Genomic DNA, 18,637 nt, shown 5'->3' on the forward strand with positions numbered 1-18,637 from the left:
CATACTGCTATAAGGCATGTACAAATGTCACAACCTAAGCAGAACTGAAAATGCAGAGAAAAACCCTTGGGGTTCAAAGCCCCAGCATTTCCCATCTGTTAGTTCTCTTTTAAGTTTATCACCTCACTCTTTTAAAATCCATTTTCAATATCTGAATTCTTTGGAGAAGCTTGTCTGTGACTCCTGGCTACCTACCCATTTGGAGCAGTGGTCTAGCAGTGTGCTGCAGGATCTCCATGGTAGGTGCACTGAAAACAGCAGGCTTGGACACAGTTCTGGGAAAGAGGGGGTCACTTTATCTGGGGAGTCACCATGGCTCATGGAGGACAGCAGCGGGGCTCAGGGCTGTAACTGTGGCTGGCAGGCTACCTGAAGTCTGAAATTACAGAAGAGTAAGCAAACAAATTTATTTGGGAGCTGAGACAGACAGAAGCTTTTTGTTTCGTTGTGTTGTGGGTTTGGAGAGAGAGCCGCAAGGCTTGGACAGAGGCACAAAAGTCTGCCACCAAAGCCGGAGAGATTGGAGTCTCCAAAGAGACAACCAAAATCCAGCTGGCAAAAATGCTGTCTGATTCACAGGTGAGCCAAGAGCTGAAAAAGCTGAGAAACCATGTGGAAATCTGTTCCTTGGTCCATGATCAGGCAGTAGAGAGGGATTAGACAGCTCAAGGAGCTGAAACCCAGGCCACATCTCCAGGGATACTATACATAAGAATAGAATTCAAGAGACTTAAGATGGAGACTGCTTAGGAGAGAGGTGGGAGGCTTCACTGTCTCACAGATAGGAGCTGGAAGAAAATTCCCACAGGAAAACGTTGATTACATGGAAGTAACTTAAGCTAAAGATGGAGAAAGACCTGTAATTGACATTTTTCTCCAACACTTTAAAAAGAGTCCTGCACCTGCTGCATGGCACGAGGAGATGGGAAAAGCTGGAATACAAATCTCAGCTGCTGCAGTAAGATTCTGTAGAAATCTTTGGACATGTTTCTATAAGACTGTAAGTTGGTATTAAGTTGGAGGAATTCTTGTGATGTGCATTTGAAGTAACCAACCAGTACTGTCACCTCAGATTGGGGGTGATGAAGAGGAAGGTAATAGCACCCAGCAAAAGGTACCTGCCAACCTGTCAAAATCTGGAAGGAATTAGGTCAAGAGAGAAGGGGGTTAAACTGTCATGCAACTTCTAGAGCTGGAGCAACTACATGCTATCTGCCCTTTGGAGGGAGAATCATAAAAAGGGCTGTGTGAGATGCAGCTGAACAGAGCACAGGCTAGAGAGAATATTTATTCCCTGTGCTAGAAGGTGAATCAATATGGGACAGATTATTTTCAAGGAAAGCTTTCTCTGTCAAGGAAAGGTTTTAGGTCTGGGGAGATCAAAACCCTCTAAGGGATATGCTACAGAGGACAGGAGAAGAGGACAGAAGAGAACAGCATTCCTCTGCAGTGTGATAGGAAATATCTTTATGTCCTACATGGCTGAGAGGTTGGTCAGAAAAAATCCTCTTCATGTGTGGAATTACTGTGGCAGACTGAGAAGCATCTCTCTCAAGGAAGGAAATCAATATACCTAACTGAAAGGGGTCTTAAAGACCTTTTTGGGAAGTGGGAAATAAATGGGGAAGGTTCTGCAGAGTTGATGGATGAGAAAATTCTTGAGACTCCTTGCACTAGTGTATTTGAGGACAGATTAATTCCTGTATGGTCTTAAAATTGATTTTTGGGGAAGTTCCCAATGAAGCAGCTTTGGCCCTCTTGAAATGACAGAACAGGGAGTGGCACAAAGTGGGCAGGTCTTCTGACAATGTCCCAGAATTGCTAGGGAATAGCACAAAGGAGATATCCATTTATGGTGATGGTCCCAAGAAAATGGGGGAAAGTCTGGAACTGGACTGCCTACCACTGATGCATCATGCCCAGCTGGGTCTGTACCTGGTTAAAACTGTGTTCTGGTGCATGCCATGAGTTGCAGCAGTGGAGCCAGGTAGGACATGGAGGCAGCGGAACTGTCAGAAACATAATAGCAAGAACTCTTAAAAGCAAGTCTCCTACAGCTTGGTGTGTCCTTACAGGCTACCAGACAAGATTTGGGTTGCAGCAAGAAATACAGAGGAAGCTTCCTTCTGGCATCTGTGCAGGGAATTGTGTTTCCTCCTTTCCAGAGCTTTTGCTGGCCCCCCTCACGCAGAAAAACAAAATAAATAACTGAATGTTGCAGCTAAATTAATTTTATTTTATTCTCTCAATTGCACAGGACAAACTATTTTTTTTTAAATGTAGGAATAACTGATTTTGTTTCAGGAGGGATAGCAGCAAGGACCTGTGGTTCGTAAGTTCAAGTACTTGGATCTTGACCTTGTGTAATTTCATAAACTGCTTGACTCTGGCTTAAAACTGTTTACATTTATCATCCTGTTACTCTGCCTGGCAGGCTGGTTCAGAGTCTTAACTTTTTCAATTATCAAAAACATCCTAATTTCAACCTAAATGTATTTATAATCACTATATTCTCATTTGTTTTGCCAATCATTGGTCTTCAGTTGATGTGATTTTCTTTCCCATTTTACTTTTTCTTACTGATTCTTTTGTGGAAGTCATACCTCTGTAAGCCCTTGGTCTCACGTTTGGCAAAGTATGTTGTTTAGTCTCTTCTCATGACACAGACTCTGAGTTCCTCTAGACAAGCTCCGTGCTGTCTCTTCCTTGAATCCTGTCTGAATGAGCTACTCCTGAACACTGGTGATCATAACTGCAGATAATATTCCAGATGAAATCTTGACAGTGCTTTCCATATTAGTATTCATATTTTCTGCTCCTTAAGTTCTTACATTCTATGAACAGATTCTGGTTTCAGAGTACCTGATTTCTTTGTCTGTTTTACTCTTTGATAAATTGATCCTTAGATTAGGGCTGACAGAGGACCATTTCCCTACTCTAAGATGACATTATGTAAAGAAACATGAGAGGCTTCTATCAAACAGGGATTTAATTTCTTTTTCCCCTAAAGAAAATAGTTTAAAAAATAAATAAAGGATAAAAAATAAATAAAGGATAAAAATAAATAAAGGAACACTTCAGATTTAAGAAAATTTCAATTGTCCATTCAAATAATAGATGTAACAACAACAAAAAAATGGTCCCAAGTGAGATGCTTCGGATGAATAGACTAGTGAATGGAACAGTAAAGAAAGGGGAAAACAGTGATGGAAGTATTTAGACTTGGGAATGGTGAGCTTTAGAGATGGGTTTTGTGGATTGTAACAGCTTGATAGTTACATAAAATGCACAGAATACTTGCCAAAACAGTTTTTTTAGCATAGGCCAAATGCCTGGTGTTGGAGTGGTTCCATCTAGGATATTAGAATCATGACAAAGAGAACATTTTACGGTTACCAGAAAGAGGGAAAGTATGGGTTGATGTGTAGAAATGGCTTTTCATAATACTCCTGATTTTTCAGCTTTATTTCCAGAATTCACACATCCTTTGGAAGCCTTGTTCAGGGAGCAAAACATAGGATTTTAAGTTGAATTTATAGAGGCTCAACTATTCCTGCATTCTTTAGAAGAATTTATACTAAATCCTTCTGCCATGTACTGTCACTGTGGATAATATTATAGATCATAATATAAAAATTTCTTTTAAAATAGGGTGCCAGTAATTCATGCTTCAAAGATCCTAATTTATATGAAATGGTTATTATCGATTATTATCCTGTGCCACGTTTTGTTAAACACTCCTTCCTAAAAATGGACAACTGGGGTGCTAGTGAAGACGCAGATGATTATAAACTGCAAGAGAACTGGCCATCAGAACTTGGCAGTAAATTTGACTGTAAGAATATTTCACATCCTTGTTTGACAGAAACTAGTTTTCTCTTCCCTTTTTCAGATATTTCATAGATACCTAAAGCTTGTAAGATACCCTCAGAGCTGGTTTTATACTGCCATGACCATGCAGACAGTGTCTCTGCTATCCCTGTCTTTTTATGGCTGTCAAGTATTGCAAACTTCTGTAGTAGCTGCAAACAACAAAGCAGCAAAAGTTTCAATGGTGTTTAACTGAGCTCTTTGTTCTGTTGCAAAGATTATTCTGTTGCATAGAAATCTGAGTTCTGATGGGAGGGGTTTCTGATTGCCACACGAAACTGTGTGTGCTCACCAGTCCCTGTAAGGCTATTTGACAAGATGGGCCTGTTGTCTAGAATAGACTTACTGAATTTGACTGAAGATGACCTATTGAATTTAATATTTCTTCAGGTTTTTTTTCTGAGCAAGTTTAACTGATGATACTAATATGCAACTAGACTATATTTTCATTAATACTATTAGGCCTAAGCTGAAAAACTCTGATTTTAGGGATAGTTGAATCTATTTTTTCTCCTATTTTTGCTTGTTTTTTAATTTGTAAGAACTTCATGGAGAACTAAAGTTGTAACTGTGTATGCATATATAAACACAGTAATTAAGAATTCTATTACGTCATTAATTTTAAGTTTAAATTATAAGCATGCTAAGAAATTAAATCTTCTGGGTAGGATGACACAGGAATTTATGTTATGAACTAAAATGATTTGTTCTTTTGTGTGAAAGGCATCTGATTAAGGTCAGCTTATGAGCAGAAATGGTTCCAATCTGCAACTGAAAAACTGCACCACTGTCTGCAGTAGAGATTAGAGCTGGCTTGGTTTTATTCACATTTGGTCAACAGATGGTCCAAGTATTCTGTGGGCATTCTGGCAATGTAGAAGCCTGCACATCAATGACAAAAAACCATCATATGAATAAGTAAAATGTCAGTGTTCATCTGAGTAGAATGAATACCCAGTGCTGGCTTCTCAAAAATAGCATAGCTGACTGCCTCAAAAGGAGAAAACCTAGCAAAACATTGTTATTTCTAATTTAGCCAATATCATTCATTCTGATAAGACTGGAAGAACAGAAAGACTATGAGGCTTATATCAAAGATAATGTTACTGGCTTTTGGCCAGAGCAGTTAGCTAATATTTGCTGTCTCACTGGATTGTTGCCTTAGAAAGAAAAGAATAAATGATATGCTGTTAATAATTCTTCTACTCAATTGCATTTGCAGAGAGGGCTACACAAAAGTCATGTTTCCCTAAATGCAGTAGAAATAAACAACATCAGGCAGTTCTGGTCTGTCGTGCCTAGAAATACTTGGCTCTTTTTTCAAGGTCACAGTTTCAATATCCAGTGTATCTGGCAATATAGCTTAAGGTATTCCTCTCTGTTTCCTGCCTTTGTATCACCCACATACCTGTGTCTCAGCAGATTTCCCTTCTTCAGCCCTTGTTCCAGCTGGGCTATTTTTCCAACTATGTCAAGGGATTGAGACAGCTTAAACAGAAAGAACAGAAAACAAGAAAGGGAGGGTGAGAAAAACTGTTGCATCCACACAGCTGAAGCAGCATCTGTACAAGGGTGAGAATCTGGTTGAGGAAATGGGGAGTGAGGAGAAGCGTGAGCTTTGGCTGAAAGTGGCACTCAGTATTTTTTTTTGTTGGGAAACCCAGTGTTTTTGTCACTGCATCCATCACTGCTTCCCTGGGTTTTGATCCCTTTCCTCTTCTTACTCACAGAGCTGAAACCAGCTATCATCCCAGACCCTTTATGTGTGGTCAGCCTTAGTGACATCTAAGCCCATGGGGTTTAATTTCAGATCTACCTTGAATGGCACCAGCATTTCGTAGGAGCAGAAGGAGCAAAACTCTGTATCCTGTTCAGCCTCCATTCAGGAGAGAGAGTGTTGTTACCAGCTTTAACATGCTTGATGAATGCCTGTAGATCAAAGACAACTTCTAATGGTCTCTGTTAACACCGTCTAAAACCTTCCTTGTTTCACTAATGGGACTGAAGTTTATTATGTTTTCATGAGATGGTGGTACCAGATCATAGCCTGCACTTGCTTTTTATGTCCCTTTCACAGGGCAGAGAAGGGCGATTGTGTTCAGCAGCTGTGCCTCTATAAACAAATGTGCTGGCACACACTGCTGCACCTATACCATGCAGAGGAAATACTAGTAATGTATTTGACAGTCTGTCCAAATTTGCCAAAATTGACAATTGGCTAGAAATACAGCAGGTTATTGTTGTTGATTTTTAATCTGACTGATTTTGTTCCTGACAGTAATTTTATCATGGTGTTTGGTTATACTGTTGACAAGGTGATATCTTTTGCACACATTTCTTTTTAAGTTTTGTCGCTGAGCTCCAGTAGGATTTCAACAATACAACTAATTACTGTGCATATTCAAAAGATAAAAGAGTGCCCTTAATGTGTTATTCATAACACAAAGTATGAGAACATTATAAGGCCAGGATTGTCTTTAAATATTAATTTCATGGTAGCCATGGATGCATTAGGCTGTTGTAAAGAACAAATCCAGTGAATGCAACACTTAATTTTTTTTTCCATACAGTTGACTTTTATAAATATTTTCATTCTCTAGAATGGAGGAGACAGTGAGAAATCTGCTACAGAACCAAGGATCCCCAGGCCAGCATGGAGAAGGAACTGTCAATATCATGAAGGTATATCAGGTATTAGTGACTTATTACCTGTTTTCTTGGGATAGAGGAGTTCTCTAAAACAAAGAGAACTACCAAGAGAAACATGTCTGACATTGTTTCCTCTGTTTATTAGTTATGAATAAGTAAGTAGTGGTTGGTACCATCTACATTTTACCAGGTGTTCTCTCAGCAGACCTTAACGTTTTTTACATTTTCATTGTCATTATGTTATTTGCAGTTGTTGCTCCTCAGAGGAAACAGGGAACTGAGAAACTAGTTTTGAATACTTTAATAAAACAATGTTTTAATTAATATATTGCATCATCTCTAGGAAACATGTTTTTGGTAACTTGCCCCTCAAATTGTGATGGATAATTTTATCCACTCAGAGTGTGAGACTTACATATCAAGCTCCATAGTTTGCTATTGCTGCTGATCTGTTGTATCAGCCTTACTTGATTAGAGAGGGGATGTCTCAGGACAGAATTTAGGAGAGCAAAGGTTTTAGAGACTTTTTAAAGGGGACCAGGTCTGTTTATGCTGTTTATGAAAAAGAAGAATTTTATATTCTCCTAATGTATTGCTTTGTTCTGGAAGCAGTGAACCTGAATCAGTGGGAAGACTTTTTAAGTGTCTGGAAGCAGGAGTGTCCCAGTTAATAAGATATTCTGCACCTGAATTCCTTAAAAAAACCCTTAATGAAGTCAGTCCTATCCTGTATCTTTTTAAACAGAATTAGCATTTCATATAAAGAAATAAAATAGAGAACTAATATATTAATGTCTGTATGAGGTAGCAATCTTTCAGATAGAACACTTTACAAAAATTCTAGTTATATAAATCCATTCTTACCATAGATGGATCAAAAATACAGTAATATAGCTAAACAAAAATGTATATCAAACAGTATTTATTACTGTAATTAATTTTCTATTTTAAACTTAGATTGACGGGAAAAGAACCTTCCAAAATAATAAATTTTTCTTGTTAAAATGGTAGCCTGTAAAATTTAATTTCAGGAAAAATGAAACTTTTAATTGAAATTGTAATAGCACATTGTGCCTTTAGAAACAGGATAAAAGCATCTGTATTTTACTCACTTTCCTTTTGGGGTGCAAAAATGATACTCAGTTCCCTCCTTTTGGGTCAGAATTTAAACACATTCTTGCTGCTCAGTCCTGCCACCACACAGTGGATGTTCTGAACGAGGCCTGGTGTCAGTCTCTCCTTCGGGTGGATTACTTGTCTCTGTTTAGAACAGACAGCTGGAATTATTTTTTTAATTGCATCTCTGTATGTTGTCTCACTGTGGAGGCCACAGTAAGGAGGTACCACAGTTTGTTTTTAGCTTCTTTGGGTATTGGTTTGGTGGTTTTTTTGCAAGAAAGCAAAAAAGCCCTTGGGTTTCTTTCCGTCAAACTGAGGGCCAAGTTATTTTTTAGCAATTTTCATTTCTATCGTGTTGGCAGTATGCAATTTTCTTTGCATATGAATTTCTGTTCCTAATTCATGAGTCAAGAGAGTGGTTTTCCCCTTCCTGGAGGAATAGCAAGGGTACTGCATCATGTACCAGTCTGTTATTGTTAAAACAGGTCAAGAATATGGAACATATCCATGAACCTGGTGGGTTTTTTTCTTAATGTCTTTTTGACTCATAAATCCTCACATCCCTTTTCTTCACTTCTTTGACAAAGTTCTGAACAAGTAGTTTGTATTCTAAGAATTTCAAGGAGTGGCTCCATTCACATAAAAATTCCTGCCCTCATATGGCTCCCTGCTATGTAGGTCAGGACTGGATTCACTTGATGCAAGTGTGTTGTTCACTCACACCATGAAAACTCTATGGTGTGATTTAAACAACAACTACGTAATACTGCAAGCTACTACCTGAAGGGCTCTTCAAAACAGTAGTTGGCAAAGTCTCTGTGATCTGAAATGTTTACAAAGTATTTAAACGTTGAAAAACATATAAATAAATAATTATATGAATCATTAATATGTTATTGAAAGCAATTCTGTGGAAATCACAGACAAACATATCATGTAAATATATGATGAATTTTATTGGAAATACTGTGTCCAGGTTTGGCCAGAGGCATCAATATTGCAACAGAAGCATTTCATTTGTATCTTTCCTAATGCATTCAGACAGGGTAATTCACAAATGGGAATAGAACTGGAGTGTACAGCCTAAGTAATGTTTCTTAAAAACACTGATGTATTCAGGTTTTTGGGAACATGATAACCATATGATCATCCTGTATTTGTAAATGAAGTATAGATGTGAGCTAACACATGAAAAAAAGATTTTTATCATCTATGTTCCAAGTGATGTGTATTCATACTCATACTAATACACAAAATTTATTGAACGCATAAATACTAACATTTTTTTAAAGCCATCCTCCACAATCACTTGCCTTATAGAACATATTCTGAATCATACCTGCTTGCTGTGATTACAATATGATCAGAACTGTATGATCAATACTCACTGCAGCAGAGTATCAGATTTTACTGTGGTGTCACAACCATGTATTTCATAAAAAATAAGGACAAGACTTATCAACATATGTCCTATATTCACTGACACTATGGTAAGTTAGTTTTAGTGTGTGAAGCCTATTCACATTAATATCTGAGTAGTCATAAAAGATACTTCTGTGCAATAAACGCTTTTGATCTATTGACCATTGTCTACATATTTGTTTTTTTTTTTTACAAATCTAATTATTGTTCTGGGATGTATGAAATTGAGTTCTTATTTTAATATCAATATGCCTGACTCCAGAATAAATATTCTTGCTAATGAACATTAACTGTTGCATAGTGATCATGTTAGAAGAAGAATAATAAGATGGAGTCCAGAGCATGCAGTATTATTGCAATATTTTGTTAGGTCTTGCCAGGATTCTGGCTTGAAGCAAAATATTCTAGCCCTTTCCATAGAGCTAGCTGCCCTATGGGAATTTAATTTGCTGGGCCTACAGATGGATGATGTAATTTCTTTAGGGTAAATGAATTTAGAAGCAGGATTGTAAATAAGATTCACCTCTGTTATCATTTTACATAATAATAACTGAGATTTCTCAGGCTTTAGTGTGCACCTTTGTCATAGTTTGACTCAGGGTTGGCAATGAAACCAATGACAATGCTCTCCCTTCCCCTTCCACCCAGGTAGGGAAGGAGAGAGAGAACAACAAGAGAGACTTTCTGGATTGAAAACTAAACTAGACAGCTTTAATTAAATCCTAATGATAAAAGAAATATATTCAAATAGATGAACGTATGTGCAGGAATGTGCAAAACCCCTATCACCTCCCCTCACCCCCAGCAGCTCCCAGGGCATCTCCTGAGCTGTGAGCAGGTCTGAAATGTCCCGGAGCTGCCGGAGGGAGTGGCAGAGAGAGACAGGAGCTGAGGGGAGAGCTGTGAGGGGCAGGGATGCACAGGCCTGGGGATCAGTGGTGATGGACAGATGCAGTCCTCCCCAAATGCCAGGCATGGATGGAAGAGAAGGGAAGAAGAAGCAGGAAGGAAGGGGCTTGACTTCCATGATCCCTGGCTTTATGTATGGGATGGAATACTCTCTTTGGTCAGTTTTGCCATCTGTCTAGTCCACTTCTCCCTGCTGGAGGGTTGCAGATATGACTCTTCTGCTGCTACAGTATCTGAAGCAGCAGATTCAACAAGTAGAGCAAAGTGTCCTTAGTCTCTTGGCAGTAACATAAACATTCAAGTGTTATCAGTCCACTAGCTGGAAAACTTATGTTCCACTTACAAAGGAAGTTCACTGGAGGAAAAAAAACCCAAGACAAAACAGTAAAAGGAAAATTCACTTCATCTTGCCTCAAACCAGGACAACCATGAGAAGAATGGCACACAGCTTCATGTGTCTGTTTAGCAGGGCATCACCACCAGTGCAATCATTACTTCATGCTGGAGTGGTTTTGAACATAAGAAAGTTCAGTTCTGTTTCCTGCCCTGTGGCTGGATATAATGACAGAGCACTGGAACAGGCTGCCCAGAGAGGCTGTGGAGTCTCCTTCGCAGGAGACTTTCAAAACTTGCCTGGACTCATTCCTGTGTGATGGGCTCTGGGTGACCCTGCTCTGGCAGGGGGGGTTGGACTAGATGATCTTTCGAGGTCCCTTCCAACCCCTGAGATTCTGTGATAATTATGTGTGCATGTGCCTGCCTTATCCAAAGCTGGAAAAAAGACTTTAGAGTCTTTCTGAAGACTCAATACTGATCACTTTAATACCAAGATAAAATTATTCCAGTCCTACAAGACTTGTAGCTCTCAGTCATGAAGTCTGGAGCGTTTTGCCAATTGCTTTGAAGCGAGTGTCAGGGAGGTGAGATAAGCAATACAGGCACATTACAGGTGCCATTGTTGACCAGATCAACCCAATTATTTGTTTTATTTGAGACTCCAATGTGGAACACTTGTTGTGTGTGTCACTTCTAATTTGTACAGCTGCTGGTGTTAACAGCTCTTTCATGAGAAGAAAAACTATTTGCAATGTAATTTTATCTTAACACAAAATTATGTGATCATAATATTAAGGCAAATGCTACGTAACATTTTATAGATGGGACATGGTCATGAGTTGAAAAAAAGGCACTACTTAAATTCCCTAGCTGAAATCCACATGACTTTAATGCTAACTTCTATTGCAGGAAGATAAAATATATCCTTAAAATTAAACTTGAATCTGTGGATAGGAAGTGCACACAGGAGACTGAATCAATCAGGCCTCCTGAGCGACTAAGGAGAATATTGCTAGACAAAGCTTAGCAGTTTTCTGTCTCCCAGAGAATGAATGAAGAGGAGCCACTCACACTCTTGGCAGCTCCACTGGAAATCCCCAGCTGTCAAGGGCACAAGCAGTTGCTGTTCAACTGCTTTTCCATATAGAGAAATCCAAAGCTAGCTCAATAACAACTAATTCCTTATGGTGTTTCTTCTGGTAGTTTTCTACCACTCTGAAAAAATTCTGATAAATATTTGTTCCCATATTTACCTGAATTGAGACTGGATTCTTGCCCCCAAGGGGAGTGATGGTGCTCCTTAGACAATGTTCAAAATTACAGTCTTGTTGCAAGGAACACATGTGCAAATAGTTTTCCCCTTTTTGATTGTTAGTATTACAGTAAGAGAGCAGTAGAGTTACGTTTAATGCAACAAAGTCTCATCACTGAAATGTGCCATTTGTGTACCTGTTTCTCAGAAAACAAGCTGTTCTTTCCTTCCCAGAATCCTCTATGTATCTGCAGTAGCAAGTGGTGAAGATTGACTGATTTGGTGGTATTATACCAATCGTAATTATGCATTTAGATTTTCCTCTGCAACATAGTGTTTGCTTTATCTTTCTTCTAGTTCTTATTTGTGGAATGAATCCACAACAATCAGCCAATATACATTGCCTGAACCCCATACGTATAAAACAGGCATAAGGGAAATTCAGAGGCACTCACTGGAAAGCAAAGTGGTGATGTTCATAGCCTGACAGACACAGGTCATCCAGGGACTTCCTATTTATGCACAGCAGGATATCTGCAGCCTTAGTCTTGCCCTTAATGGAGTTCTTTTCGTTGCCTTTTTTTCTAATTCAGGGAAAGTACGTGAGAGAAAATAATACAACAATAATATGCCTCTGCTTGGCAGTCCTAAGAGACTGGAGTAACCTCCTGGAGTTGATAGCAAATACCAGTTTTAAGACAATCTCTCTGCTGCTTGGAGAGATGCTGGTATCTTGGCATGTTTTGCTGTGTCTGCATGTACTCCTCACGCAAGCCCAGCCTGTGCTCCCAGCAGCAGGGCTGAGCAGGCACCAGGCTGGGGTGCTGCCCTGGTACTCTGGGACACCTCCAGCCCTGCTCTCTTTCTCCTATCTGGCAACTGCTTTCAGAGCTCCCAGATCTGTAGTGTCTTCTGGCTCTTGACCAAAAGATGTAAAAAGGGGGTCTTACCTCTCTGTAGCCTCTCCAGATCCCTGCCAGGATCCAGGTGTGCTTTGTTGACCTGACCAGCATGGCTCATCCTGGGCTGGTATTGAAGAGATTCTGGTTGGGCAAGAGGCTCTGACAAAGAAATAAGAGGCATTGCTAGCTATATAATTCTTTGCATTTTCTGAGTTAGGATAATGAATAAGAAAGAATAAATAGAGTCCATTTTCTGCAATCAGCTGTCCAGTGATAGAAGTTGAAAAAACAGTTTGTATTCCTGTCCTCGTTTGAGGTTTTTGTATTCCAAGGCTGGATCTTATATGTAGCCAACTCACTTGCTCTCTCCCTTTGCTGAGATCTCCATACAGATATTGGTCACACTGCATTTTGTACTGTGATACACTCATGTTTTCAAACCAGAAGAAAGCAATGCTATTTTTTAAATTTGAAAAAGCTGAAAGGAAATTTCTGAGGGGGAAAAAAAGGGAGATGAAGTTGTATTCACAAATCTTCTCTTTCTGAAAATTATTTTAACAGAACACAGTAGCCAGTTTACCAGTATATTTATTTTTGAAAGAATGTGCACTCACATTACTTTCAGTTTTGATCTAAGATATAATAACATATTTGAAAAGTTGGAGTTTTGATCTGATTCAGAATGATTATTGCTTCACCTTATTTTTATGTAAAGATGAGATCTGAGCTTCTTTCAGAAGTTTTCCTAACGGGATTGTGAGAAAAGCCAACTTTTTTTACAAAAAATTTCCTTGTTACGTAATATTACACTATTATTATTATTTTTTTTTGGTCCTAATCCCACAGGTAACCTTCTGCAATTGGTTTACGGGGAGACTAGTCAGTTAATATATTGCTGTAATTTCAAAATACTGGTTAATACTCACTTTCAAGTATGTCATTTAGAGCTTCTTTGTAGCATTCCCTAAAGAAACCATCTATGGAAAACTGGATCAACAAGTATAAGCACTTAGGGGGTGTTCTGGTGGTCAAAATAAAGTTGCACTCAAAGTTTTTCATTTCATTAAAAAGAGAAATTTGGCCTTTATCCAAATAGTGAAAAGACATTATTGGAGGAAAAAAAAAAGTGAAAGGCTGCAAAAGGAAGAAAAATTGGCTTATTGCTAGCAATTTAAATCCAGAGTAATTCTGTTGCCTTAATTGCTGTTACATAAAATTTGCTGAATTTAATTTTCAGAAAAATGTGGCTTGTTTGCACTTCAGTCAAAGGTAGGTATTTTAATACTGTCACTTTAGTCAAGTGTAGTTGCTTTAATACCTATAAACTCCTTCAGGAAAGTTTAAATGCTGCGTATAAGTTTCCTGGGAGTAAAGATGTTTACTCTAAGTGTGGTACTATAATGAACCAATTTGTAAGAGAATACCTGCATGAAAAATCACACTGCATATTGTAGTACCATATATACACATGTAAAGACATAATTAGCTTCTAGAATGATTTTTTTTCTGCTGCTGCTAACTTAGCTGCTCAGAATGGAGCTGAAGCCTTCCATTTTGAAATGGCAGTAGAACAAAAATCACAATGAGCTGCTGCCACACTGCCCTGCCACCACACCTGACACCTGGCTTGGAGGAGGCACCTCCACAATGGCCAGTCTGTGATTTTGCTTCTGATGGATGAAGTGCCAGGAGCCAGGGTGGTAATGTGCTGCTGGTAATGTGACTGTCCATTCAGGAAAGACAGGCTGGTGTCAACAGCAATATGTGGTTGAAAAGTTAACGTAGTTCACTTTGACACCCAGGCCTGATGTTCAGCTGGGAACCTGAAGACAAGATGCTCCATCTACTCTCACTGACCCAATAAGTACACTTAATAGTGAACTTCACTGTGGAGGTTTTCTTCTTTTACAGTCCTTTTTGATTGGAACTTCAAAAGAAATAGATGTTTTTGATGCATGGAACAGCCAATAAAAGTCTCATCAGGAAATTTATTAATGTTACTGCAGAACTTCTCAGTAGGTGTGATAGCTTGTACTCTAGTGAGGAGAGGTTTGAGTGAAGAATAATATGTAGTCCATTTAGATTGATATGCAGGTGGTAGGAGGCTTGTATTAGAAACAGAGAAAGTACTTTAATCTTTTATCCATCACACATATTTAATCTAGGGAATGTTGAGGCTCACTCTGTTCACTTTGGAAGTGAAATCCAGAGATGAAAAAGAAGAATTTTGTATGTTTTTCCTGGCAACAGTAATGGTAAACTGTGAACAATTTGGGATGTTTCTGTAAAATTTTGTGACATATGTTCATTCCTTTCTTTTTCTTCAGTTGTGGTCAGCTTGATCTGGACAAAAGCTGTTAAACAAAAAAATAGTATTATTGCACTTGCTGATGTGTTATCTTAACCCAAAGCTGTATTTTAGACTGTCCTCCCACTGGGGGAAAATAAAGCAAGAGAAAACAGCTGAATGCATAGATAGAAATAAGCAAGGTAGAATCAGAAGTCATATTCCAACTTGTTTTCTCCATTACGGTTGTGGTGTTCAATGGGATTCCCATTAGCAAATAAAGAAAATAAATGTAAAAAGTTTCAAATGAAACAGACATATTCAGGTCACAGTGACATTAGTGTCTACTCCTACACCAAGCACCTTGCAGGGGAGACTTTGTGAATTCATCAGTCTTGCTCCACATTACTGAGTTAACATACCAAGTGTATTTTATTCATCTCAGGTTTTGCCAAATGAAATAGGTTATAAAGCAAAATTACTGCAAAAAGATATTGCAAAATTTCAAAGGGCGTATTTAAGAGAGACTGAGCCACAGTAAACAAATGTTTATTATGATTAAGGAAAAAAAGGTCATGGTGGGAGGAGAAAGGGAAGCCAGGTGCCACTGGAAAACTATTTTAAACTTGTTGGAATTTTAAGGCAGTGGTCCTTGGAGCAATTGCTGCCTTTTCTCAGACTGTACAGACAGCTACTTATGCATAGCTTGAGGATGTTTTTTTCATGAAAGTACAAAGAAGCCCTCATCTGCAGTTTTTATCTACATCAACAGTCTGAAAATTCTTTTCTCAGTCTAGGAGGTCTGCAGTGGAAATAACACTGAAAGTACATTATCTAACAATACATGAAGACTGTAGAAGGGCCTTGCAAGAAACAACATGCACAATTTGTTATTACATAAACAATTCTGTATGTGGATTTGTAAATTGCAGGTTGGGTTTTGGGGTTAAGAGTCTGCCTTTATTATAGCAGGAAGGAGTTTTAGAAGTGTATAGTATACCTGGATCACCAGATTCAGTCGCTGAAATCAAAGATAACTAGTTAGTACAAATCTTTTTTAGCAAGTCCTATGGAAACTCCTGAGACACCTTGGAAAATGCTGTATGTTTGAGATACAGAGCTAACCACTTACCTTGGGTTATTATTGATTTGATTCTTGGATGCCTGTTACCATTGGCTCTGTATATGTTCTGTTAATAGCTACACTGTGAATAATTTTGAGGGCTTTTTTCTCAAATAAGTGGTTATGAGAAATTGTGAGCACTATTTAATTATATATTCAACATATATTTTATCCCTGGGTTAAGTGTGTGATTAAAGTGTGTTTTTAAAAAAAAATTGCAGGCTGTTAGAATTTGTCACCATTATAAAACCATTGCCTGTAACACATTCCAGAAGCTGAAAAATTAAAACTAATTCAGAAAAAAAAAATAAAAAATCCCACTCAGGCATCACAATATGACACCCAAAATTGAAATACAGATCATTTTTATCTGAAGAATCTTTACCTCAGTGCATCTGAAACTTCACTTCTCTGGAGGACTTGTGTTTATCACATGAAAATGATCTTTGGCTTCTATAAGCAAAGATGTCATCTCTAATTATGACTTATCAGTTTCCAGAAAAGCAATTCATGTCATCCAACGCTCATTGGGGAAATCAGCATTTCAAAGATCTTGATCTTTCTTTAGTTCTTGTTTGGTTCAAGCAGAAATTTGTCACATGTTCTTGTGTAGTATTGCTGTTTATTATTCCTACTGTATAGTCCAGGTCCAGTTACATCAGGATTAGATTATGCTGTGTTGTTTTCTCATTATAGCCAGTTGTCCAGTGAACTTTGCAATATCTCTGTGATTCAAGAACCTAGCTCCCATTGAGAATATGGTGTCCAGAAGGTCAGCATTTTGCCTTTCTTGGAATGAAGGAGGAGATAATTTCTGAAATAGGAAGTTTGGTCTCTTACCTTTTGAAAGCTTCAATATGATCTTTTCTATCACTCTAGCTACTCCTTTTGTTTATAAACAATGAAAACACTTTCTTGTTCAGTGTTTTCAAAGGTGAGCAGAAGGGAGAATACTGGCTTTATGTTCTACTTGCTTCTTTGGTATTCTATGAATTCCAGTAAATTTGGAATTTCAGGTGAATTTTATGCTCTCTTCATTCATTGTTCTTGTATTTATTAGTGAAAAGTGGGAGCATTATACTCGTCCTTCCAACTTGATTTAACTGGAAACCAGCTTTCTGCTAAGTCTCAGTCATGTCACTGCATTGTACAGCTTCATAGACCAGTGTCTTCAGTGGTACCTGTCTTCTCATTCATTCTAGAAAGCTTGCCATTTCCAGACTGCAGAGCCTGTTTTCATCTCTTGTTTTCTATTGGCTATATGGCCTGTAGTGTTTGTTCAAAGGGTTCACCATCAGTGTGCTATTTGTATGATTTATAGAATATACTGAATTCTTAGATATAATGGTCAAGGCAGGACTTTGTTTTACATTTGCAAAATACTGTTGGTTTCAGAAAAGCAGTGACAGCTTAAACCAACTTGAGAAGCTTACACAGTGTGGGACCTGATTGTATGTTTCTCATTAATTTCCGTGGGAACAGTTCTACAGTGAGCAGCATAAGCCTATTTTCCTTTTAGTAAGATTTGAATATTTAATATTTTCATTGTCTCTTTTTTGACACAGACCATTAGAGATGTAGATGAGCCTCTGCTCTTTGAATACTCATCAGGCTGCTGTGTTTGCATCCTCTTGTGGTACAGGCACATGTCACAAACTCTTATTGGTCTGGGGAGGCCAAGAGCTTTATTTTGCCATTTTTATTATTATTTATTTTATTTTTACTTGTGCAGCTTGTTTCCAGAGGACCATTTCCATCTGTTACTTTCTCACAGAAACGAAACTGCATTGATCAGCAGGACAGCACTTACTCTGCCTTTGCTGGATTTCTGAACTGGAAAGTATTTTTCTATTCAGCTACACAGCCCATCCTGCTTCTAATTGTGCAATATGTGAGGCATACAAAAAGAGACCGCTTAGCAGATTGAAAAAATGGTCTTTAGTCAAGGTGGCAGAAGAAGTATAGGAATCCTAGGGGAAAAAAAAGGAATGAGTATATTTACATATCAATCTAAATGTGCCGTTGTTGCCTTCAGCATGCTCACTCCAGAGCTTTCTGTAGGGCTTGATTAACAAAATGGAGGAAATAAACACTTCCTCTTGCAAAACTCTCTCTCTGCCCCTTCCTGCTTCCCCCCAGCCGGCAGCTGCCTTTGGTATTAGCGTATTTTTCACTCTTAAGAGGATTCTGTCATTCCAAGAGCCCTTGTTGTCCTCCCTCTTACTTGACTTGCCTTTAAGCACAAGGGGTGTTTGAGAAGCACCTGTTCCCTTTCTTGAGGGTGGATTTTCCACTCTAACCTTTCTTTATGTCACCCCTGTAGAACTGGTTGACGTGACAGGACAGCACTCTTGGCAAACTGCATGCCTAAGCACAATGTCTAAGGTTAGTAATGTTTTCCTCTATTCTGCAGCTTTTCCAGGTAGGTGACATATCAGGGACCTTTTTAGCCCATGCCTGCAATTCTGAAATTCAGCAGTAAGCTAGTTTTGAAAATATGTGAGCTGCACTAAAACACTCATTTGGGGATAACAGTGCTGAGTATCTTGAGGTGTTCTACTACATGTCATAGTAAACAAGGACGTGTATTCTTGATTATACCACTAGTTCTTCAAATCTTTTAATGAGAAGATAAATGCGTTACTTCTTTTGGTCATGGAGTTTACTCTGAGAGAAATTGCTTTACTACCCGTTCTGTGATGAGATGTCATAACCTCTGCTTTCTTCTACCTGTCCTTTGAGAAGGCTTCCACTTTAGTTTCAGCAGG

General features: G+C 38.5%; 1 protein-coding gene across 1 annotated transcript in view; it reads left to right on the top strand.

Moving 5' to 3' along the window:
* NCKAP5 (NCK-associated protein 5) overlaps positions 1-18,637 on the top strand; it is a 337,214-nt gene that overhangs the window by 208,784 nt on the left and 109,793 nt on the right. Inside the window, exon 5 of the mRNA XM_010000398.1 lies at positions 6,471-6,561. Coding sequence (XP_009998700.1) covers positions 6,471-6,561 — 91 coding nt within the window. The remainder of the gene's footprint in view (positions 1-6,470; positions 6,562-18,637) is intronic.

This window comes from Chaetura pelagica, unplaced genomic scaffold (assembly GCF_000747805.2).
Source record: "Chaetura pelagica isolate M959 unplaced genomic scaffold, ChaPel_1.0 scaffold386, whole genome shotgun sequence".
Taxonomy (NCBI): domain Eukaryota; kingdom Metazoa; phylum Chordata; class Aves; order Apodiformes; family Apodidae; genus Chaetura; species Chaetura pelagica.